Raw genomic sequence first — 26,128 nt, 5'->3', positions numbered from 1 at the left:
TAAGCCTTTTTCACCAATCCAAAACAAATTTCCAGTTGCACAGACATTCAAGTTACAGTGTATAAATGACATTTCCATGTAATTTAGTTTAAACTTCAAAGCTGAACACACTACAAAATTCCAGATCCAGCCAGGTTTAAGACGATAGGACAAGTGTGGCATTATTTCAATCTGTCTTCTTTATACACTTCAATCTGCAGTGATATACCAGAGCCACATTCCTTTAATATTAGGTCACTGACAAACGTTAAGCCTTGGGCTTCAAAACCTGACAAAACCTGTCGTGCTGAAACAATTGGTTACCTGCCCAGAGCTGTACGCATTAGCCACAGTTTGCAAAAAGCGTTTGCCCCACTCTATCTAATCACATCTTCCCCCCACCTTAAAGTTATAACAATATTTGAATGCATTTTTAAAAATACAAAGAACCAAAATGAAAGCTACTTTGACTACGCAGTGAATTTAATTAATGTATCATATGAGAACCTGCACTTTAAATAATCCTGTTAAAACATGCGCATGTTGGATGATTTCCAATTAGCCTTGTAAGAAAAATATCTGGAGAAGAAGCTGTTGTGCAGATTATATGCTCAAAATGCAGTAAAATTGAAGTGTGGAACAAAGATCATGCAAAAATATCGCATACCCAAGCGTTACTCTTCTGTGTACAGAAAGTCATTTGAGCATGTAAAAAATGAAGATACATGTATCACCTATTCTCTTTAGCATTGCAGTAACTACAAATAAGACAGTTTGCTTCTTCCTAAGCATATATCCATCCACCCACAAGGCTGCATTCAGCTGCTCCCTGTTTTTACCATCTACCAACAGGTCTTCACTGACAATGGCCTCCCAGTATGATAAACTAGGTTTAAAACACAATGGGAGACTACTACATTTAGACACACCTCGCCGACTATTCAGAAGGAAAAGCAGTCTTTGGTTCCATGCTAATAACACAAGCAATAGAAATGTACACGTTTTCCATTAATGCAGCCACAGCCAATCTAAGAAGTTCAAACGCACAAGTAGTCCAACTTCCCCAACATGACATGGCACCTCAGTCCTATTTACCCTAAGTTTAGAGCTAAAAGAACAGGTAACCGCAACCAGAAGCTAGGTGTCTTTTAGCAGATGGACTCGTTTGATTTGCTGACCTATAAGGCATATTGCAAATATCTTCTTGCTGAGAAAATTCAGTTGCCTTAGCTAGAAGCAACTCCAGAAATGAAAGAGTAATCACTTGATAGGGATACATAGGGTATGCCAACACATATAGCTGAGTAAATAAGTACAGGTGCTTTAAAGGTCAGACTGTATACTTATTTTGATTGCTAACATCAAGACAAACATTTATTCATAAATGATTATTTATAATTTATGTACATATATGTACAAATGTACACCGCGGTGAGGGAGTGCAAGATGAAAAAACCCATCTTGGCTCAAAATCCCCATCATAGCAGTTCAAACAGTTTTTTGTATTTCTGAAGTGCCAAGGAAAACATTTTTTTACCATAACTGGAAGAACTTTTCACTGATCTTTTTTCTAGAATAAGAGCAGAAAACCAGATTATGGATCACATTTATTCCCTTCCTCAAAGCTATGGAATACAGATGAAGTTGAAGAGTCCTGCTGCGCAGGGAGAAAAACAGCAAAATTAGTGCACCCATTCTGACAATTCGAAAAGTATGACTGATGGATTCTGTAATGGCTCAACCTCCTGTATACCTCTGCATACAAAATTATATAAAAGTTTTCATCTTTACTTAACAAGTATGGGGTGGAAAAAAACATGTCTGACTAAGCAGTTCCAACAACTAAGATTTTTTCCATTTATAAGAGGAATAACTGGCCGGGGAAAGCTGATTTGCATTTTGTATTATTATCCTTATTCTCATCTGCTTTCACCTTCAGGAAAAGAGCTTTATTCACTTTGACTTTTTCCATATTACATATTTGTCCTAATCTAATATTCTCAGTAGTATAAAATTAGTTCATACATTTCATCAAGACAAAATAATTGTACCTGACTAAGAAATACTTGTAGCTCCAAACTCTCAAGCAAGGATTGTTGGATGACAGGGAGAAGGGCAACTTTATTACTCCAGAGAAAATTCATCCAGTTTGGCCCAATTGCAACTCAGAAAAAAAACCCCAAACCTTGCATAAAAGCTTTAAAGTGTCTTACTGCAATGGGGAATTTGATATTTAGAAATTGTGTCTTGGACTGACTGATTTTGCCCAGGATCAGCAGGCTGTAGATTTTCCTTGTCATTGCTGCTCCCTATAGCTGGGACTACTGTCACTGGAACACCAAAGCCAACAAATATAAAAAGGCAAGTTCATACAAAGTGGAAGATAGAAAGGATTAAAAACTGGAACAATTCAAAATTTCTCAATCCAAGCACAACTAAAGTTTAGTAGATACATACACCGAAAAGACATGGGGGTAACTTACTGAACCAGCTGATCTGACAAAGAAAATTGTTGAAAGTAGTTTCAATGCATCATTTTTTGAGGAAATATGGGTTTTGATTAGACTATGCAGACATATCAGTTCTTTCCATGTTTTCTTACCTAGCTCTGCATTGGTTTGTTTCACCCAGTATAGGTGTACATTGTGTCTTGTAGAAGAGTTAACGAGCTTCTGAGAAGAAAACCAATCCCCAAGAAGAAAAAACAGCCTTTTTTTTTCCCCCTCAAGAAAGAACTAATTCACTTCAGGAATATTCATGTAGTCTTGCAGAACTAGTTTCCTGACTTGGTTTCTTCTGGGGGGAGCGGGGGGAAGTCAGTAATGTGTTAAAGATTAACTTATAAAAACACTGGGGAAGAAATTTGGTTCACGTTCCTTTTAGATCTTCTGCTTTTGTAAGAAAATGTAATAGTTATGGAAAACATTAACCGTACCAAGAACTACAAATGATGCAATCTGCTTACCTTATCCTGGCTATATGTTGCTGCACAGGCTGATGCTGAAAATGGTCAGGCCACTGATGGTGAAGGCAGAAAGACGGGGAGGGCTGAAGACAGCAGGCAGGCTGATATATGGGGGGTTGTTTTTGGCAAATAGATGCTGAATACTCAGTATGTGGCTGCATGCAGCACGAAGTCATAGGAGATGGTGCTGAGCTGCCAACCACTGAATGACATTCTTGCTTGTTATTATGGCTACTTAGAGAATGATGGTATGGACAGGGGTGGCAGCATTGCGACAACATCTGCTGAGTTCTTTGGTTGTCTAAAGGCAAAAAGGATGGTTTGATTGTACCGTTAAGTTGCAGGCAGCCATTTGGACTCGCTTTTGTTCTTGGTGTTTCCTTGGATGGGAGTTGTTGGACCATGACATCTCCATCACTAGCTGCAACACCTGGGCCGGTAGCATTTGACAAGATGCTGCCATTGCTCAGAACCACAGAGTCACTGACGTTGCTCATAGCCATGCTCCAAGTTCTCAGTGGATGTGCGATGTTCCTGAAGAAAAAAATAAAGCAAAGTTCAGAGCTGCAGTGTTTTCAGATGCTCAGAAATAAATTTAGATTAAGATGAGTGAAGCTCCTCTCTCAGCTCATCTTTCACAACACAGGGAAATAGAAAGGAGTCACATACACACTGCCAGCAACATTTTGAAGGACTTTCATTTGTTCAACAAAAAGAGTGAAGCTACAAAATGCTCAGAGACTAAACCAAAATATAAGTCAAATGAATAGACATTCCATAGTCTCCGGGTCACGGCAGAAATGTAATGGTTGGGATGCACAGGATAGTTTTGCACAATTTATCCACTATTTCTGAAAACAGATTTTGGTATAAACTGCGTAACCATCCACACTTTGCACTGCAATTTGCTCGTGGGCTTTGAAAGCCAGCAGGAGACAGGATCATGGTGTAGAGATTGTTTAATAATCATTAATGTGCTAGTTTCAGTAACTTCCTTTCCTATCTCCAATTTCTACTGAAAACAAGGCAAATTTGTATTTTTGAAGAAATTATTTTAAAATGCTTTATTTAAATAAAGCCACTTCAGCAGATGTGTCAAAGTTGCTGGATGGTAGACCAAGTCTTTAGCAGAAGCTCAAAATAAACTGTTACGAACAAGAAAAGGTACACTACAAACTCATGTTTTTCCAAGCCTAAAAAAAAAAAATAATCCCAGGATTCAGTTGCTGCTGATTGAGAAGCTCATGCTTCCAAACAACACATATTCCAAAGGCAGTTAAGATATGCTCTGCACTGTAAATAAAGGATATTAAAGATTTTCTTCTAAAGTCTTGTCTTCTTCAAGCAAAACGTAAGTGAAAGCTATTAATATTGGAAAGGTGACTGATGAGTTTGGCTCAAAATTAAAACTTCTCCGAGGTGCTCGCAGCAGCCAGTTTCCCCTGTGTTAACTATAATCGTGTTTTAATAAGGTTTGAAAATAAGTTGGAGATGATTATTTTGATAAATAACATGAAAGGTCGAACAACACTTAGATAAGAATTTGTTTCCCAAGTTATGGGGTGGACGAGGGGGTCAAGGGGTCAGAGAAGGGAGAAAGAAGAAAGAACACTAACTACACACTATTTAGAAGAATAAATCAACACTAGCTTAAAAACTAATTCAATTAATTACAACTTCTTTGTCTAACTTAATGCTACCTTTTTAATACTGAATTTAATCGACAACATTCCAAGTCCAAATTGCAAGGCTTGCATTACAGACACTGAACTCTGCAGAAAGACACAACATACAGATTAAGGCAGATAAGTGAGGAAGTTTCTAACACATTTTCTTCCCCAATACCTTTGCTGAGTGCTCAGAGTGCTAAGCCTGCACAGCCAGCTGAGCTATTTAATTGCCTGAATGCTAATTCTGAGCAGAAAGTGCTTTGCAGAGTGGAATGCTACCCCCAGCAGCCCCCCTGCGCAGCGTCTCCCCTAGACATAGCTAAATCCTTCACTTCTGAAACGCAAATTAATCCTCTGCTATTTGTTCTAGATCATGTGCAGAGCCAGATGCCCTGGGAAATCACTTGCATTTAGATAACCACTCAGAACAGGAGAATATGCTGCTTGATGGGCATATTTTTTCCAACCTCCAATTCCACACATTCTTGCGGGGTATCCCCTCCCCTGGCCCAGGCAAGTCAAGCCCATGAGGACTTTCTGCTGAGCACAGAGAGTAAATTCAAGTGGCTGGCTAAACTTCGTTTCAGTCTGAAAAGCCGTATTAGTTACGTGAAATACTGCTGTATTTGAACAGCCTGGTTCTCTCTCGCCCTGTAGGCAGCTTCAAAGCCTGCTGAAGTGGACAGGGCAAGAGCTGGACATCAAGGCAGAGAAAGCCCCTCTCGAGGCGTCTGGCAGCATTTTGGGAATTTCTGGCTGCTTAATTTCACATTCACTCACAGAAGAGACAGGCTGCACAGTGATGTTGTTACATTTCTGTTTCAAACTTCGACAACGTATCATCACTTGAAACTGCGGTACACCAAAGTTACTATCCTGCAGATGACCATGATAACTGAAAAAGTACAGAGATACTGCAAATATCTCACCCTTCAAGACGACAGGCACACCACCCTTTTGCCTTAAACCCAGGACATCTGCAGCGTGCAGCAATTGAGATAACACAACATAATTTTTAGTAGCTGTTTCAAATCACTTTATAAAGGAAACCACACATTTACACGCAAGACACACATGTGCCAAACAGAGATGCAAGCTAACTCCTGTGTATGAAGCTGGGCAATCCCAGCACAGACACAGCAGCTTGGAACCTTCAGTGTATCTGCGCCCCTCGTGAACGCGGGCATGGGATTTTTAACTTCTGTTCCAGACAATCCAGCAGCCTCCACTTAATATGATCAAAAATAAAATGCTTTCTTTTCAACAGATGTAATATCTACCTGTATGCCTTTGAGTTTGAACACAATCTTTAGAAAGACTCTTTAGAAACTAGTAAATTCAAAGAAAAGCCAAAGATCATCATCACCACCATAACACACAATTCTGCCTTTGTTCTCCTGCTGAACAGGCTATTCACGAACTATTTCAAGCTATAAAATTTTTAACAGATCAAGTTGATGCTTTCTTCCAAAGCCTTGAGAAACTATTGAGTTCCGTCCATTGGACATGGAGTCTTTGAGCAAGGCAACAGAAGCACCTGCTTACCTTGAAGTTCTTTCAATACCATATTAAAGTGAGAAAGACTACTTTGGATGCTTAAAGTAGCTATCTGGTTAAGTATTTTATTCACAGCTAAGAAAAACTGATGAGGACTCAAACCAATCCTCTAGAATATGAGTTGGGCTGTACATTTTAATTTGGTTTGGTAGCTTTACTTCCTTTAAACAAATGTGAGATGGTTGATGACACCTAACAAGTCTAATATTACCTGAGTTTAATTTTGCACATGTTTGAGGGTATTAAAAATTATGTACTATGGTACTTCATTTCTGTGACACTCTATTCTGGTCACTGCAACTCTACTGACAATGAAACTTCACCTGCAGCTATCACACCAAAATATATTCTTAGATTATATTCTTATCTCTCTGCCGTATTTTGTCTCCTCTGCCACAACTGCAGTGACTGGGAACTTACTGAGAGATGTAATAATGTCCCAAGGAAACTCTAAACCGAGAATCTCTCCTTTAGAGGATGCACAAATAAGCCAGTTAGAATGCCACAAGTACAAGCACAGTAAGATTTTAATAACACATGGATGTGGGAAATCAAAGAACCTGTTCATCATGAAAAAAAAAAAAAACCTAAAAATAAGAATCTTTCAAAACACAATCTTTGTGAATTCTCAATTCTTTCAATACTGAAATATAGTTTTGTTACATTCCTCAAACTGCTTTAGGATTTGGTATTCTCCAATACAGTGGGACTTTCAGACTTATACCAATTTACATCTGAAGAATGTGAAGCAGTGGACAGGTATTCTGAATAATGAGTTCATAGATAATGCAGGTTTTAATATAGGCAGCCCTACTTAACAGAAGATAAAAGTATAATGAGAAAAAGTGTTAACCTACATGTTTAATACATCACACTTAGGTATCCACCTCTCTTGCTGGACACAAGGTATTTTAAATATTAACATCTATTTAGAAATTATGCTGAATCGTTAAGGGAAGAAAAGCAGAATTATCTTTAATTACTGAATGCTTGATAACACGTAAGTAAAGCAACTACTAAGAAAGCACTTTAGCCATGCAGTTCAAAACAACAGATTGGAAGAGTGTCGTATCTGGGAAGTACCACAGTCTCTACAGACAGTGTTACTTCATGACAGTTTTATGGAATAATCCCTCTATTATTTGTGGAGCTAACAGTGAACACAGCTTACCCAGCACACATCTGCCATCTGCATTGCAAGACCTTCAGGAAATAAAGTAATGCTGTACCACACTAAAACTATGTAGGATTTGGTGTTCCCTAACTAGCATGTTCTTTTTAGACTTGGATTAAGTTCACCTGTTTCTTTGGCTGCAACTGAAAGAATTTTTCTTTGCTTTAAAGTTTCTTTAAAAAAAAAAACAAACCACTTTAAAAAAACATTGGTTCAACAAATCCCACCTGGACTCATAATGCCTGCAATTGAGAATGATAGAAGTGCAAATTCAAGTGGGAATGATGTAGTGGAAATTTAGTATAACCAAGTACATTAGTACAGATAATTTATAGATCTTTAGAAGACGACAGAGAACAGTTAAGTGTTCAGGGTTGTTTTAACCATATAAGAAAAAGAAAAACTCCCCAAAATCTGTACCTTGCACTAAAACAAATCTAAGCTAGTTATAAGACTTTACATTTTTCATTTAAGGTAGGACAAAACTCAGACTTCACCTAAAAGATATCTAAAGCCTTTCAGCTATAGCTAGCATCACACTACTCCGCCAGCTGAACCAGTCCAGCTTTTCTGGACCTTGCAGACCTGTCAGCTACAAAGCATCAGGGTTCTGAGATAAACGTGATGTCTGAAATAACAAAAACATCTTTTCATGTCAAAAGTTCATCTAAAACAGTTGGATTCTAGAAGTAGTGCATTCTTGAAATAAGCAACATTTAACAATCCCAATGCTACCTATTAGGTCCCCTACCAGACGAAATATTATAATGGCCTTGTAGTCCCTTAAGACAGTGAAGTTTTCAACGTGGCAAATGGGTTACACTGTCTCAGTCTGTAAGCTCTGTTAAATCCTCTCCAGAATTCATCTGCTGTGCCAGCCAGTGCACAGCCACTCTTAAGGGGGGGTTTCTCCTCCTTCACATCACCAAAATTCTTTGCATCTTTGCTTTTTCTCAGTGCTCACAGGAGTAACAGGTGGTGCCTGGTGTCTGATACTGGGGTTTATGGGAGATGTCTAGTTATCTATCATTGCAATGGTTTTAGCAAGTCAAACAGCTTTTTAATGTTTTATGGTTGTGGATCTCCATTTTGGCTCTCAGCTAGACATTTTCCAAATTCTCTAGCTCTTACTCCTATGTATTCATATGTGGTCCTTGGTTTCCCTCAGTACCCTGATTCTTGCTTTTCCGTTTCAGCTGTTAACCACTAGGTCTTCCCTGAAAAGCTTTCACTAAATACCGATGCTCACTAGAACAAGCCTTCCCTGTCCTTTCCACTTCCAAGTATTTAAACTATATTTTAAATAGATGTATTTCACTTTAAAGAAGATTACTTCTTATTTCATCAACACACTAGTTTACCTGATATATTTATTAATGTAACTGTTTCACTTTGAGGCTTGACACAATGTAGCTCCTATTTTTGAGAAATACCATTAAGGTCAGTTTATTTTCTGCAGTCTATAAATACCCATTTTCTCAACTAATGTCACTGTATTCATGAGCAGTTTTTCAACCATCTAAGTACTTGTACCACGCAGCAGTAGTTAGAAGACAATTACGAAGCAGAAGAGGTTTGCAGAAGGGAAATTTCGGCTCTTCCATTTTGTACCAAGCGTTTCACAAGCCATCGAGCCCTTCCATCCCTCTCCACAGCCTGAGAGGCTGAGAAGCTGTCCCGTCCTGAACCTGAGACACCATGAGTTCATTTCCTGCACGGCAGGCTGGCACGGGAATTGCCATTCCTGTGACAGGGAGTTTCCAGATGTCACCGTGCCAGAACCACAGCTCATGCTACAGATGGGCACTGGCAAAGCAGTGTTGCCAAGCTGGCACACAAACTGCCCCACACCAGCGACAGCTGTGGGGTGAGGGAGCTGGGAAAGACTGGAAAGGGTGGGAAAAACACTGTTCTTCAGGACTTCAGAAATAGATTTTTGCTTTGCTTTTTAAGCTAAAGTTACTTCTTCTGGCACAAATAGTAGAACAACAGCAGACCATTTACAGAAATCGTTTGCAGGGCTTTGACGAAAAAAAAAATAATCAATTGCAGTGCTTTAACTACAAAGTCTTTTTAAAGTCAGAATTCACAACAAATACAATTAAACTACAGATAGAAGCAACAACAAGGAGCCCTGAAAATTCTCTTCCAGAAGTTTTGTATAATCTAGTATTTTATGGAAAAATAATAACAATTAATTAAGCAGATACATGTAGAGAAAATGGAAAAAACGTATTAAGAAAATCTGAAAAATGTTTCAAAACACCCTTGAGTCTTGGAAAGGATACAGCTACAAGCAGGAATGGTTGGAACAAAACATACTGCTACAAGAAAAAAACGTGTGTGGTTCTGGAAAGCAGGTATACCGCAGCACAGTTTAAAAGCATGTAAAGCTGTTAAAATACCCAAACATTGCTTACAACTGCAACACTGTCATCACACAATCTTATTTGCACAACTTATTTGCTTTCCATTACCATATGAAAGACACCTAAGTTTTTGTAATTGCAAGTATTCTGATCCAAAATAGCTCTAATCCTGCTTAAGCAGAGGGGGGAAAAATCAAAATACTCTCTTTCTAGATGTAAAAGGAGTTGCAGGCATTGAAACTTTCACAGGTTTTTACTTCATCATGCTGTGGGATTAACATTTTAATTATTACAGCTGCAATATTCCTTACGATACAGCTCCAGCTATACCTATCGTCATCCCGACTACATTAGCGTTATGTAAGAGGCTGAGAAACCTTCGACCATCTGTTTAGAATCAGATTTTTTAGTTTTCTGTCCAAATGTAAAAGCTATGTCTGAACATCTTCAAAGAATGCATTACTAATAATAGCATTTTTCTTCATATTTTAATAGAAGCACTAACATAATTACAACTACTGTATATTAAACAAGCGAAACCCTTGGCGAGAATGCCAGCGCATGTCAGGCAGGTATACACCGGCAGTCACACCTATTTGACAAACACAGAGCAGTCTTTGCATTTACCTACAGAAGATACAGCAAAGCGCTTTTACCCTAGCAGTCCAACAACAATTTTCTTCAAAAACTAAACACACGAGAACTGATTCCCCCCACCTCCCCCGCTTCATTTCCCAAGTGTACGTTGGTTTTTAGTCTCCCATTTGCTTAGCCGCGCTCCGAAGGCCAAATGATAACCCTCATGTACCACTTTTATAATAGCACATCTGTTGAAGTGGCTGGATCTCGAGCCGGGGGGGGGGGGGGGGGGGGGGGGCGTGTTTTTCTTTCTCACCAGACTCTTCAGAGCTAACAGGGTCCTGTTCTAAGCTCTCCAGCATTTCTACCCAGCTGTAGCCTTTTACAAGCTCAGGAGTCTACTTGCATTGCAAAGTAGCATTCTAGTGTAAATAAACCGACGGTACACAATAGTCTCAGTTAAACCTACATCCTAACGCTGTCTGAAAGCCCGAGTTGTTCCAGCTGTAACCTAAGAAACACCACGGCCAGACTTGAAGCAATTCAACACAACACACCCCCTTAACGCTTACCAGTCCCAGGCCGGGGAAGCTCAGCAGTCAGGAGAAAGCAGCACCCTCTGCATCCAGGTACCACCCTCCCCACCTACGCGCCCGTTCTTCCCGCAGTCGCCCCAACAATGGCCCGAGCGGGGAGCGCCGAGTCGCGCCGATGAGCCGAGCCGAGCCCGGGGAGCGCCGAGCCGATGAGCCGTGCCGAGCCGCTGCTCTCCGCCGCCGGGGCCGCCCCTTCCCGCGGCAGGTCAGGGAGCTGGCAGCCACCCGCCGGCTCCTCCCTGCTGCTGCGGGAGCCCCGGGGCCGCTCCCCGCCCTCGGTCCCAGCCCCCCTTTCGTCTGGGCTCGGTTAAGGCCCATGTGGAGACGAGAGCCGCGCTCGCAGCTTCGCCCGCCTGCGCCCCGGGGAGCTGCGGGAGCCCCGGGGGAGCTCCCCACCGTCGCACACGCTCCCGGGGAAGCGGCAGGCGGCATCGCCCCGCCGCCAGCCTTTCTGAGGTGGAAAGAGCCCAGGAAGGCGGGAGGGACACTGAAAATAGCACCCGGTGTCATTTGGAGTGTTTTTCAAACTCACTTCAGTCCCCGTTAGCGCCTGCCAATGTGTTATCCATCCTTTGGTGCTCGGGCGTTTTTAAAGTATCTCTGTGTGGCTACAACTCTCTGACACCTTTCCAACCACCACAAAAAAAAAAAAAAAAAAAGAAAAAAAAAAGCAGCAACCACCCCACCAAAAAACCCCAAACCAAACCAAAATCAGTCTTGTAAAACCAGGGCTTTTCCCCCACCAGATTTTGAGGTATTTGTACCTAAAATAACTTTTCTTGAGTGTCTTTCAGGCCTGAACACTCAAGGACCTGGTAGTCCAAAAGTAAACACCTCCACATGCTCCTCATGCCTTTTTTTTTTTTTTAAAGTCTTCATAAATACAAACTGAATTATTACAGACCATTAATGCAATTATTACAGACCGCTAAGGCAAAAACCTGAAAACTCCATGAGCAGAGAAGATTAGCTTTGTCACTGACAAGTCAAAATGGAGAAGACAGATTGCCACATTCCAGGGATATTTAACCCCCCCGATTCCAGGGCCTCAGGAATAAAGCAGCAGGTTGTGTTTCCAAAGAGCCCAGGATTAAGGTGGGGAACACTGTACTCGTTCAGTTCACAGAGCAGCATTATGAGGAACTTTTAAAAATACTACTATGGGAAATGCTACAAGCCGGTCTCAACCTGCTCTACCAGGGTATGCTCGGGCTAGCTACTCCATCTCACATGCACACAAGCCTCATGTTTTGGGAGGTGACTCCTGGCATTTCCACAGCAGCGGTATTCTCAGAGGCAAACCTCAGAGCCGGCACCCTCCTGGGGCAGATCATATAAACCAGTCCCCTGCCACCCCAAAGCAGATGACAATCCACCTGGGACTGTTTTTTTAGAAGAGCTCTCTTTCCCCTCTGCTGAAATACAGGAGCTCTGATTTCAGGGTCAAGTTGAACTGCTTGAAGCAAAAGGAATTTTTCATCTAGTAGCATCTTTGCAGAGAAAAAAAAAAAAAAAATCTTACCAAAGGCAACACTGGGGATCAGTTTCCCTCAGTGTGACCTTAGAATTACACATCCTAACTCTGGTCCTTGTTTTTATGCAAGGCAGCTCCTCCTGCTCATTGGATCTGGTCTTTAACAGGTGGTGAGAGACTGTGGTGCTTCCCCACTTCTAAGGAGAAGCTTTTCTTGGTTTTTAAACCCCTGTTCCTTGCCTTTCTAACTTAGTTTCAACTGGAAAATGTCACTGTCATCAGCTGCCCTGTCTCCACCTCCCACACAGCATCAGCATCCTATCTAGAACATCATTTTTTTAATGTCAGCTAACTGAAAACTTGCTTTCCATCCCACATAGAGCCATTGATTGTGGGCAGCTCTTACACAAGAAACTCAGATACATTCATTGAACGAGACAGCAATACTGCAAAGCCGGTAACTTCCAACCACAACCCAAAATGGAACTAGGACTACAATATGGTATTCACTTTCTGAATATCTGAAATGCATAATATATGCCCAGAAGCGTTACAAGAATAATCTCAAGGCTACTTTTCCAAAGTCACAAAACTCTATGATTTTCTGAAAAACCTGTCCACTAGTGTTTCTTAAATATGTAAACATTACTGTATATCAGTTCACTGCAGATACTCTATCACTTATATTTGCTAACCACCTCAAAGAAGTAACAAGAGGCACATAGTATTTGCTCACTTCTTTGATACCTAGGAGAAAAAGCACTATAAAAATCCAAAGGATTAAAATCTACCAAAACTCTTAGATTTTATGTACAGCACAAAATAGCGTTACTGTATCTTAGGACATGAACTTACTGCAGATACTTTTTCCCCCCCAAGAATGACAGTAAAATGGATGTATAACGTATGTTCATAGGTTATGCTCTAATAAAATTATTGCTGTGCAAATTGGGTTTAAATACTGTATTATATATTTGAATTACAGACTTGTCAGTTGAATTACAGACTGCCTTTATACTATTAGAAAAGCAAACTCAGCACTGTGTGTGCTCAGAAACCTTTCCCCCATGCTATGCTCTATCCCTGCAGAGTCTTAATTGCATGATGTTCCCCTGGCACACCGGGGTTTGGACACCTCCATCATGTACCCTTTAACATCCCCTCCTGCACTACATTCAACTTTTAATGTACTTATCCCACTGCTCATCTCCAGCGATATCAGACAAATTCTGACTTGATTTGTAAGTGATCAGGAAATATGTATAGAAAATATAGCTCTGCAGCACATGGAGTGCACACACAGGAGAACTAGGGGAAGGTGGAAAAGCATGGAAAAATTTTGATGACTTCAAGACAAATCAGGGATGTCAAATTTGATCTGTGGAAGCCTCAAGAAGATAAATGAGTAACACACCCTGCTCCATCCACCACCTGGAAATGCATATATGCAGAGAACGTGCAGGACATCTGCACGGCTAATTCAGCCTGGGTTTAAGTCAATATGATCCTCAATCCACCAGGAAGTTCCACCTACCTATGGAGCTATCAAATTTGTATCATAAATAAGAAGTACTCTCAAAAGCGTCACTATGCATTAAAGAGAAAATGAGCAGAATAAAATTTGACTATCATGCCATCTTGAAGATTAATTTTTAATATTATTTTTCTTTATAGAGATTCACAGATTACTTAAAAATGTGTGATTTCAGCTTCCAAGCCCTTGAAGACTGACATGCTGCTCTGGGCAAACAAAAGTACTTCCCACGTTCTGATCGAAGAAAAATCCTTTAATCTTACAAAAATGGGTAAATCATCTCGTGTCATAACTTAAGGTAAGCAGCCTCTTTTTATCACAGAGATTTAAAAATAACATTTTTCATAATATGCTTAACAAATCAAATCAAGTAGTAGTAAAGATACTAATACAGTTCCCAGAATTTTGTGTACAATCCTTAAGAAAAAAAATATAAATACTGTTAGGATAATAACCATATTGGAGATTCAAATGAATTATAGTTTGTGTAACATATAAAAAGATAAGCCTTAAAAACTCGAGCTTGTATTTGTATTTACAAAGCACGGCTGATATACTGTGTTGTAATGCATGAATTCTCACCATTCTGTTTCTTCAAGCAAGATACAAAGAGTTGCAATTCTTGGCCATGATTCTTCCACAGACTTTCCTAAACTGATGGCATTGCCTGGTGCCTTCGAGCGCCAGCCCCTTCTGCTAGCTTTGGCTGCCTATGCTCAAGAGCTGCTGTCAAGTTATCACCCTTCCAACACTGCAGGTGCAGCTATTCTCTGCACTGTTTCTTGGCTGGATGCCTTTACATGCCCCTCTGAGCTTAACAGGACATGAATAACAGATTCTTCTCGTCACAGCAGTGTCTTTTAAAGAGAGAGGGGTTCAGAAGACGTTGTGGGACTGACAGTGTTGGATGTTAACAGGAGAGCTGGTGGCATTTTTGGGTGCTCTGTGGACAAATTGATGCTGAAGGACCATGCAAGCTCTCAGGGAAAAAGGACAGAGGCTTTTGAAACCCTTGAAGGCCAGACAGAGGGCACCAGAGATGCAGTAGAAATTCTGCTGAATTGCTTATGAACCCGGCAGAAATAGAGGTTGAAATGACATAATGAGTTTTGTATATGGCACATATACTCTGCAAGTATTTTATTATAGCTGCACTGAATTTTTATTACAATTCCTATCCACTTACAGAATTTCCTGACGGGTGTTTTTTTCTAGGACACAATATTTTCTATTGCATCTTAGATGCCACAGCACAGTACTTACAGTAGGCAATTTACCAAATGCCATTTAAAACAAACAATACAGTGAAAGAAACATGGTAGGGACAACCATTTATTCACTACTTTTCATACTAAAGTATATTTTTATGCAGTGCTTGCTGAGGTAATACTGAGACAGCAGCAGCTACTTTAATTATTCGGAGGCACACAGGGCACATATTGGGATCTTCCAGATTCTAGCAGTACACGGGACGCTCCAGGAGCACAGTATTAAGAAAGTTAATTGGACTCAGTCAGCTTGATCCATCAGAGATTACTAGGTATAGACTGCCACTGATTGTGTCACACCTGACAATTTTGCAGAGATATCCAAATGCCTACACGGTGCTCCCAAGTGCTCTTGAGTCCAGAAATATGAGGCAAAGACACAAACTTAGATATCTGAGACTGCAGCCACACAAACACGAGTCGTCTGCTCCTAGACCTAAACTGAGCCTGAAAATAGAACGGCTGCGTCATAAGGCATCACCCCAAGATGGAAACTCTCAACTGGCATTTGGGAGCCTTGAAACAGACAGTGGAGTTAATTTAAAACCTGTGTTACCCATCCAGAGATGAAAGAAAATATTGTAAAAAGTAAAACCAAAACCACCCAGCAATGAAAAACCTGTCCTTAGATCTGTGGGTTTATTTCTTTGAGATACAGGATGAAGGAAAGGAAGTGAATGAAATGCAAGATATTAGATGTAAAAACTCGCATCCTCTTACATTGGCATTCCTTCTATACACTTCCCCTCCCCGCCAAGGGTTTGAGTATACAAACCTTCATATAAATAAAGGTCATAACATAAGCAAAACTGATTCAGTATCATCATATACCTATGGCCAAAGTCTTAAATATTAAGTCTTCCGTTTTCAGACTGCTAGCGCCATGAGGATGAAATATTCTCTGATCAATAGATGAGGAAGTAAATTGTCTGTCCTTCTCCAGTTTCTACTCATCCAGACTTCAACACAAGATCTTTCAAAACTGACATCCTCAAGAAAGGCTGAGAACTAAGTGCACACAGAGGCTGAAAAATCTTTAAGTCTTGCAAAGCAATCTTCTCCAGCACTAGTGACAAAGGAAATGTAAAGACCCAATTGCCGATCATGCTCTATTTGGGGTTTTTTTGGATAAACAAAGGACTTCTGGCTTGCAATCAGGAAATTTAACTCTACACGCTACATTCAATAAAACTGAATACCAAGACATTCTTTTAATATTCTAGAAACCAGACATTTAAGGTCACATCATCACAAATAACAAAGTCAAAGCACAGAAATAAATTTCTGGGGGCAAAGAGAGTCTTTCATTGTCCATGAATTGCCTAGAACAATGTGCTCTCAAATCCCTAGTGTAATTAAAAAGTCAGTTCAGTACATTATTGCAAACAACTACAGCAGGATTCTAAACTACTTCCTTAATTGATTTTTTTTAAAAGCTCTCAAAGTAATGTAGAGACATTTTCCAGTCTCCCCCCACCTCTCCAAACTGAAATAAGACACTTTAGCAGTATTTCTCTAATTTTTTTCATTGAGATCCTGAGGTTTTAAACCAGGTCATGTGAAGGTTGAGTTTCATGAAATGTAAGACTGTCTTGTTTTATCTACTTACAGAACAGAAATATTAACATCAATTTAATGATTTTTTTCAGTGAAGATCTAATAGAGATAAAACTTCTGTTTTCATGTTTCCAAATCACATGTACTCTGAATTGAAATGTGTATCTGAAGCTCCACAGTAACCCAAGTCCAACAACAGAAAAAAGTTTTGAAAAGCTATTAAATTATTGAAATTCCCCACACTGGAAGCAATTATTACTAAAATTTTTGCTAAAATAAAAAATAAAGTTGTGTTTTAATCAAGAAAAACAGGGGGGAAAATCAGATTTAATACTCCGCAAAAATGCTGTAATACAGAAGGTTTGTAAGATAGTTTTATTAGCATCTCAAATAGTTTTCAGATGCTAATATGATCAAAACGTGTTAAGCACAAATAAGTCTTAAGTACAATCTTAAGTATAAAAAAGAACTGAAGATCTATACTTTTGATTTATCTACAGCTCACTGTTTTAAAGGAATTTTTAATAGCTTGTCTTCAGTTGTAATCATTTTATTCTCTAAACAGAGCACTCCAATAATAAGTTATATTAAAATGCAGCTGCATAAACATGTTTACACAGTTACATTTTCTCATTTACATTCCTTTCTCACAGGTGTACCTTTTCCACTATGAACAAACTACACTTAAGAGTATCTTATGTAAGTGCACACATGTATAATGTCACTTGTAAAACTGTCCAGACTGACCAGAGGGAAAAACTAACAGAATGCTTCACCTGAATGTAAAATAAACAAGTAATATAAAAAAAGTAGTACTTCCATCACTTGTACAACACCCATATTTAAATTACAACCACCATCCTGATGTTAACAGTGAAAGTGACTACTGCAGCATAGTTTTTTTCCAAATGACAGGAGAAATGCACTTTACCAATATTGTTACAGTAACCACCATATTAACTTGTCTATAATCAAAGAAACAAAGAACTGCACTTCTCCCATCATGTGGAAGAATTCATACAACAGTCCAGAAAACTTAACTACCCCGATTTCTATTTCAGCTAGAGAAGCAAAGGAAAAGTCACTTTTTCAGATTCATATTCTTAGTTCAGGAACCAGCAAAATCTTGAAATGTAAGAGATTCTTTTAAAACACTAAGATACCAATTACTTTTAAGATAGGGACCACTGTTTTGCACCCAAATTAAGGGAAACTTAAAATGCAACATCAGTATTCACTGCAACTGCATGAGTATTGCCTATAATATGTATACTATATAAACAGTCATGTGCAAAATGAACATTTATGTTGCAGATATCAGAAAATTATTTTTTAGTTCATTTCATTCACTTTCACAGCTCAATAGCGGAAGGTTCTTGCTATTCATTTAAGAGTAAATTAGGTGGGAACTGTAGTTCTCAAACACTTCTACATACTGCAAAACCAACCTTCAATCTAGCAGGTTGTTCCCTTGACTTAGTAACAGCATAGAAAACCCCTACCGGCTGCTTAATTATTCATTTTTCTAAAGGATTTCCAAATTAACTGCCTAAACCTTAAAGCAAGGCATGAAAGAGCTCCCCCTGTTTTTGTGCACAGCCCACATCACACCTTCACCTTTCCTCATTAAGAAAGTGAAATAAGCACCAAAGCTAATCTTTTTTTCTTCAGGAAAAAAAAAAAAGAAAAAAAAAAAGATCTAAGAGTTTGGAGTAAACAAGCATTGCTAGAGCCCACAGAGGAGCTTTTATTTGATGTGAGCTTTACTGACACACTAACGAAGGCCTGACAGACAAGGCAAGAGAAAATGCTATTTGAGCACAAACTCAATATTTGCTCACTAGGCTACTTGCCTGCCAGAGGGTTACCCAAACACAGCTCCTGCAATGGGAAGTCAAGTCTTTTTAGCTGCGTTTTAGCAAACAGATGTGAGCCTGGGAATTTTTCATACATTCAGATAAATCAAGAGCCAAACCTTTCAGAGCACTAACCTCTATAGCTTTAGAAGGAGATGTCAGATTTCTCTAGGATCCTCTGATTTCACACTGGTTAGACTAAATTAGTTACTGCCTATCATACACAAGTCACATCATTTCCAAACCTTTTCACTAAACTAAGTTTGATTACGTGTCTGTTTTACCTGCTACTTTAAGTCAAAAACCTTGAGACAAATCTAAACTATGAAATATCTATGTAACTTTCTTCAACATGTTTGGGGTCAGGTTTTTTTTCTAACGCTATCTCTATTCCTTTTACACTATACCCAGGGAATACCGAGGTGTATCTTCTTAAAAACCAGATTTGGTGTCTTCAGCAGAACACAGGTTCCCTAGAACCACACAGCTCTGAGCTATATTCTTCTCAGTACAAAACTGCAACTGTATACCTTCCTGATCAATTCTTAAATCAAAAAATCCTCTGGAAAAGAACAACGTATATAGAAATTGCATTACAATTGTATTACAAACCCAGATATATTATTTCTCTGCATGAGGTCCATATAACAAACCAAGTTTTTATATTGAAGATATCCAGTACTGACCAAATGTCTAAGATTATGTACTTGCAGGCTATTCAAACCTGATGGTATCTCTTGAGATTTACATTCAATAAATACAGTTGGATGGCTATTTAAAGATTGAATTCAAGATCAGACTTCAATTAGATTACTTCTGTTACAGTCTTTGTGATGTATGTAGCCAATTTGGTTAGACAATGTAATTTTTTTCCAGTTCCTGCAGGTTACCCATTTCTAGGAGATTCTTCAGAACAGGATTCAATTCTGTACTGGTTACATGAATTATAGTATCAGATTAACTCTCTGCATAAGAATTAAGGCATCTGAGGATCAGGTGCTGAAACGTATTTAAGAGTACAGCTTCTTCCTGCACCCAAGATCTGAGGATCCTCAAGCACTTCAGGACTCTGAAGCAGTAGGACTGACAGCAGTCTGCACAGGAAACCAGGGTATGGGAATTGAGAGAACACTAGTCACTTTTGGTCATTATGGAGTACAACTGTGGAGATATTTTTTTATATCCTGGCAAAGAAGAGTGACTGGGTATATGCCAGCAGCCCCACAGCTGTACAAAGTCAGCACCAGTAAACCACCTCCGGATCAGACATGGAGACAGGCACACAGCAGCTGCTGAAGACTTCTGGCAGCCCTGCGGCGGCAGCAGCTGTGCAGCCGGCCCGTGGCTGGGAGAAAAGTTTGGTCCCTTTGCAACTCCTTCCCTTTCAGCTCACTTAATTAGGCTGTGTACCTGTTCCAGGGCATGGGCACTGCTAATTTTAATAAAGCCAAGAAACTGGTTTACTACCAAGCCATTGAACCTTTATAGCAGTGGTCAGATATTAAAACTCGAATATTCTTTTTACAATTTTAAATCTCACTTAATAGACCAGCCTTGTTTAGTCTGCAGTATTTAACAGTCACCAGCCAGATACTGTTTTAATACGAGCAACGCCTGCATAAGATACTGACCTTCCCAGCAAGAACTCATAGCCCAATCAGCTATTGAAAGTCAAAGCAGAAAAACTGCTCCATTTGTCAGAAAATGTTAATCCTTGCATATGCCCTTTCCAAAATAACTTGTGTATAAACCTACCAGAAAAAAACACAACATCAAAAACAAAAATAAAAGCCATTTTCCCAAAGAGTTTACTTTAGAGACAAAAGAAAGATAAAAAAGTAGTCTAACCTTGAGGAAAGCATCCCAATCAATTTTGGTTGACTTTTTCTTCATGCTTGCATGACATATCCACTATTATTTTTTTCCCCTCACCGTGAACAAAAAGGTATCACTTGGATCTGGTCATACTACTCAAAGCCGAAAGTTATGGCTAGGCATTAGAAAAGACTGTAATATCCACTAGTGTTCTGACTGCCTTTCCAGTACAACCAAATGTGAGATGTCAGGCAGTAGTTGTGCATGGCAAGTATGAACAGGTGACCCTGAGCTCCTTGGGTACTGGCATATTCTAAGCCAGGGGTGACAGCAAGCTACGCATTTCAAGGGGAAAGGGGGTGGGGAAAAAGAGAAAGGAACCTGGAATGCTCGGCCAAAGGTCAGAGGACAAGGAATTTCAAAGCTAGGCGATAATTTAAAGAGGCAAGCGCCTATCATGCAAACATGTGCTAAGATGCTCACCCACACACTTCCTCTTCATAGATTAGTTTTAATCCCAAGAAATTTTCCAAATTCCACTTACCACATACGTGCACAAGCTTGTTTGCTGGCATAAGGATGACAACCAGAACAGGCAAGAATAACCAGCAGGAGTGGGGAGATGCACTTCTTTCAGTGGCACTGATGATCTAGGTCACTTAGGAGAATGTACACATATAATGTGCATATTATAATACATACTGCAAAAGCAATAGGCTTTAGAATTGATACTTAGCACTAAATAGAAACTTTTTTTACAAAAACCTGCTTAAGAAAAAGCATGTAGTGCACAGATCATAGCAAAGAGATAAGCATGACTCAATTTCTGGTTGTAAGTTTTCTATAAAACAAGTTATTGCTGAACCAGTTTTGAATTCTCACAAAATAACAAAGCAAAAACAAAGGGCTGTGTTTTAAATGCTCACAAACTGTGATTCCAGTCCCCTACATACAGGAATTCCTTTCATTAGGACAAGACTGAGAAGAATTCTGATTAGCATTCTAATCCAATACTAAAACATAGTTGGATATACTTGGTAAAGCCATTGAAGGCATTTTCCCAGGTTTCTTGCTTTCTCGTTGAATGACTGCACTTTTTCTTTCAGAGCTAAACAAGTCAACAGTTCAACATCATTATCTTCGATGACTTTCTTCACAAGTGCTGCATTACTAATCTACTTGCATGGCTACTGTAAACACTGAGCAGGAGCATCAATACTCCAGATTATCAGTCAGAGCATGACTGCAACAGTCAGGCTTCTTGTGCATGGTGCCCATCTGAAAGATACCAGCCATCACGAGCTAGTTTGCAAGGCCACAGGTAAACATGTGAGTGACAGCAAACAAAGCTGTATTCCATTAAAATGGCATGGGTGAAACACATGAGTCTGCCCTCAGATGGCAGTAATTCAAGTCAAATTGTGCTGTGTATTCCTGAATTCTGCGTAGTACTTAGCAAAAGCCTCATGACTTCAAAAATAAAAGAACAGCCAGGTCCTGTTAAATTTACTACGCTCACTCCCCTTACATTTAAAGATGTAAAGAAACACTTCCCTCAGGGAAGGGGGGCCCAGCTCATAATTTCTGGATTAAACCCATTACTATTAGCTGCAGAATGAAATTATTAGTGACAGGTTCACTGAATTACCTCTTTACAGAGGTCACTAGAGCTTCCTAGAAACCTAAAACTGCCATTGTAAATTTAGCTAATAACAAGTAAGTTTTTTAAACCATCAAAATCAGAGGTAAACATAATAAAGAACCTGTTTTAATACCCTAATTTAGTCATGCACTGAAGTACAATACACTTGCATTTTCTTCACTTCAAAGTCATAAACTGAGAAATACGTGAGCGCTGGCATGTACCGGTATTACATCAACATTTTATATCCACAGATGTAGATGTAAGATTTGTATTGATTTTCAGTATGCTCATTTCTCTTAAAACTGTAACACAAATCAAGAATAATTTCTCTGGCAGGTACACAAACCATAGCTTGATCAGCACATTGAAAATAAGATTAAACCGACACTTAAAATAGGATTAAACAGAAGCTTTCACCACACAAAGTTCTGTTATGAAATGAATCAATTTTGCAAATATGAAGAATCTAGAAAAAAAACCACAAGAAACCACATATACAAAAATCTTACTTTAAATCAGCAGTAATAAACACAGAATGAAACATTTGCCTAATTATTTACAAAGGACCTTAGACAGAAATTGTTCAATTCACCACTTCATAGGCTATGCTTAGTTCTGTTGAAGCTTCCAAGGCTGCTAATAAACTGTGTACTGTTTCACGTAAAATACATACACAGTCCTCCAAGTACAGCCTATGTTTCCCCCACCCCAAGGTTAAATGATCTCATCACTGGATCACAGAGTCCTGTTTCTCTTGCTCGTACTCTCCCTCACTCTGGTCCTGTAAATTTTGTGTTCCTAGTTGTATAAAGGATGCCCTTGATCCCAGTCTAGTAAACAGCTGCGTAGTTAAGAGTCCACTGCTTGGTAGGAAACTTAAGCCTGAAATCCTTCAGATGGATTTCAGCGTAAAATCCCAAGTCTTCCGTCTTCCTTTTTTTGGAGTTATCATACAGTTGCCCAGCAATGATATCAATGCATTGCAAGGCATTTTGAGACACGTCTTCGTTGCTGTTGCAGTGGAACTGGGACATGGGGGCATTGGTAGAAACAGCACTGGGCACTGCCTCTGCTCTGCAACACACCAGTATGCCTTGCTGCTTGGACTGCAAGGAGACTGGAGTGTTACAGCTGCTTAGGCTGACCTCTCCACTTCTCCAGCATGCAATGACAGCCTTCATCCCTGTTGTCCCTCCTAAGTTCCAATCTACTTCCTAGAAGTGCTTGAAGTAACATCTGACAAATATTGATGCTTTACCCTAGCTAAAAGCAATTTGAAATCCCTGAACAGAGTAAAATAAATATCTTGAATTCTGCTAGTTCATAAGGAACTGACTGGTAAAATGATGCTATAGCTGAATTACTAGGGAAGAAATTGAAAAATCCCACGAAATCGTCACGGTTTATCTTACACTAAAATAAGTATCACCTGTCACAACTGGGCCATGTTCATTAGTATTGAACAGCAACCTACTAAAGTTCTTATAGCCCCACAAGCCTTAAATAGGTTTAAAGCATGCTATGTTATGATTTATTTTACCAGTAGAAAGCTATTGTGCAAAGATACTTGAATCCCACTGACCTCAGTCACAGGTTCCCAGGATCTATGTACAACATTCAACACTTGCCATATAGACCCTAAATCTCAAGTAGACTGATATTAATTCGTAATTAAGAGACTAAACTACCATAAAGTGCAGATTTCATGGTCTAAATTCAGTTTACTATAAATTCAGTTCCTTTTGTGATTTCTTTTTTCTAAACTACTCTTGGTAAGATTAAATCACAAGAGGACAGGCACTTAAATACTGAAGCATTTGTCATCCTGCAAATGAAACTTCAAGATAACAAGTATCTTTACAAGTAGGTAACCAAAATACTGAGAAATTCACAACCAACCTCAGGCATCGAAGTCCTGGAGCGGTCTAAATTATCTCCAAATACTATTACACTATTTCACTAATACCAATATATTTCATTATATTTCACTACAGTTAAAGTCCTGTGGGTCTAGCTCCCCTTGCAGCAACCGGCACCTAAATCTGAAGAGCAACTTCTGTTAGCCTTCAAGTCACCAGGACACCAGGTGATCTGAAATTCAACAAACTCTGTCAGGGGCTGTGTTGAATTATCTACCATCTGGAAACCATAAAAATCAAAATTATATGAAGGGTAACGAAAAAATACTATTAAAACATGATGGTGATGGTAAAGTTTGACAGCTTTCCAACAGAACTAACTGTAAACCTGCCTTTTCTGATGACCCATACAACTTAAAGCAAGCTGAGTGAGAGCCAAGAGCCCTGAAGCATCAGATAAGGCTACCCAGCAGGGTCTCTTACCTGTGGAGATAAACACCCTGGAGATAAACTCTATTTCCTTCTACAATGAAATGCAGAATTCTTTGGTTTAACTTTTAAATTGGATCCAAAAAAATAGATTTCCAAACACTCAAATTCTTTGCAAAAGCACAGTTCCCCTTCTCTAGCCAGCTCTACAGGGTCTCTTTCTGAAAAACGTAGCACTGTTCAAAATTAAGTTAAAGGATTATTTGGAGTTGTCTTGCATAAACGCAAGCCAAGTATCAGCTTAAGTTACTACAATGGTCTTTATATAGGCTCATAAGTCACATGGCAAAGTTTGGCAGTAACAGGCTTCAGTCTTTAGAACATACGTGTTTAGGTATTTGAACATAGTGCCAAAAATCTCCCAAAGATAAGTGAAATACACCAGGAAAACTGGTTTTAATATCCGACGAGTTACTCAACCTGAACTGAATTTATCAAGATAAAGAATACATTTTTCTTGCTATTCTGAGGACAGATGAATCTTTCTGCTCAATATCTAACAGCTGTTGCATACAACAGACACTGGAAATTCTCTAACAGATGCTACCAAAAAAAAAAAAAATCTTCTCTAGAGCAAAATACTTTGCAGCCTACACCAGAGTTTCTATAATGAAATCAATTTCTATGCCACAGTGTTAATATCAGTCTACTCCATACATTTATGCAACCTACAGCCTCTATGCCTTACATTCAAGATGTTCTCATACCAGCAGTAGTCTTCCATAAAAAGACTTGTTCACTTAACCGTGCTAGCCTTTGCTCAGTGAAATATTAGTTCCTGCGACCTGTCAGAAAGTAACTGAACAACATCATCTCCAGTCTGACAGAAAAAGCAAAAAGCTCCACAAGAACTGAGAAGGCTACCTTTTCAAAACTGAGACTTCTTGTCTGTGAAAACCGGGCAGTTTATTCTGCCCAGAACAGTTCCACTTGTTCCTTAATCCAAAAATGAAAATCCTAACCTTTCACCAAGTTACTAAAAAGCTTTTCTTTTTTCCACACAGTTTAAGCCAAATGTGTCTCAGCACTGGATCCCAAACTTTAATTTCCTTCTACTTCTGCTATTGTTATGCCAGCACTTCTAAATATTTACCCTTCCCAGATTCCTAAAATGGAAGGAGCCAGGGTGCTTTTGTAGTGCAGATACTTTGCACAGACCCCAAGTAGTGGAGAAATTCTCACGCTTTCATGAGGGAACTGGATTTAGGGGACACTTTGTTCATGACAGGGTAAAGTAATCTTTAATAAATTTAAATTGAAGGGTCTTTCTAACACAGAGGGATTATGTATATCTTCCTCATGTACAATGATAAACATTAAAGGTATTAATAAACATTCCTTAGAGAACTGCAGATTTACATTTTTCATAAGTTTAGATGTGATTGAATTGCATCTATATCTGGAAACATTTAGCACTAAGCTGTTGAAAAGTTATTTTACTGCACATGCCACTTCCATTTATCTTCCAAAAAATTAAACTGTCATTACAGATAAGAATTCAGTAAAAGTAAAAGCTTAATCAAAAAAAAAAACCTAAGGAAAGACAAACAAAATGCAAGCATTAAACAACATGAGAAAAGGAAATTAACTGCCAGTTTTATAACTAGTGAATGTTTTGGAGTCTCCGCAGGGACAACTTAGCCACTGCTGCCAAAGGGGAACCAGCTTGGTCTTTGCTGAATGCATGTGATGCCAGCAAAGTGATCTACAAGAGAAATGCTTCATATCCTATTTATTTATTA

General features: G+C 39.2%; 1 protein-coding gene across 3 annotated transcripts in view; it reads right to left on the bottom strand.

Annotated features, from left to right (window-relative positions):
• The window catches only part of DISP1 (dispatched RND transporter family member 1), a 92,202-nt gene that overhangs the window by 31,165 nt on the left and 34,909 nt on the right, over positions 1-26,128 (bottom strand). For 2 of the 3 annotated variants that reach the window (XM_055725554.1, XM_055725555.1), the window contains exon 2: positions 2,945-3,478. In XM_055725554.1, the coding sequence (XP_055581529.1) occupies positions 2,945-3,478 (534 nt within the window). Of the gene's footprint in view, positions 1-2,944; positions 3,479-10,865; positions 11,002-26,128 lie in introns of those variants that run through there. The other variant, XM_005433967.4, reaches the window with a different exon arrangement.

The sequence above is a fragment of the Falco cherrug genome, chromosome 13 (genome assembly GCF_023634085.1).
Source record: "Falco cherrug isolate bFalChe1 chromosome 13, bFalChe1.pri, whole genome shotgun sequence".
NCBI lineage: Eukaryota > Metazoa > Chordata > Aves > Falconiformes > Falconidae > Falco > Falco cherrug.
The sequence above is the reverse complement of the archived record's forward strand: the minus strand, read 5'-3'. Positions and strand labels throughout refer to the sequence as shown.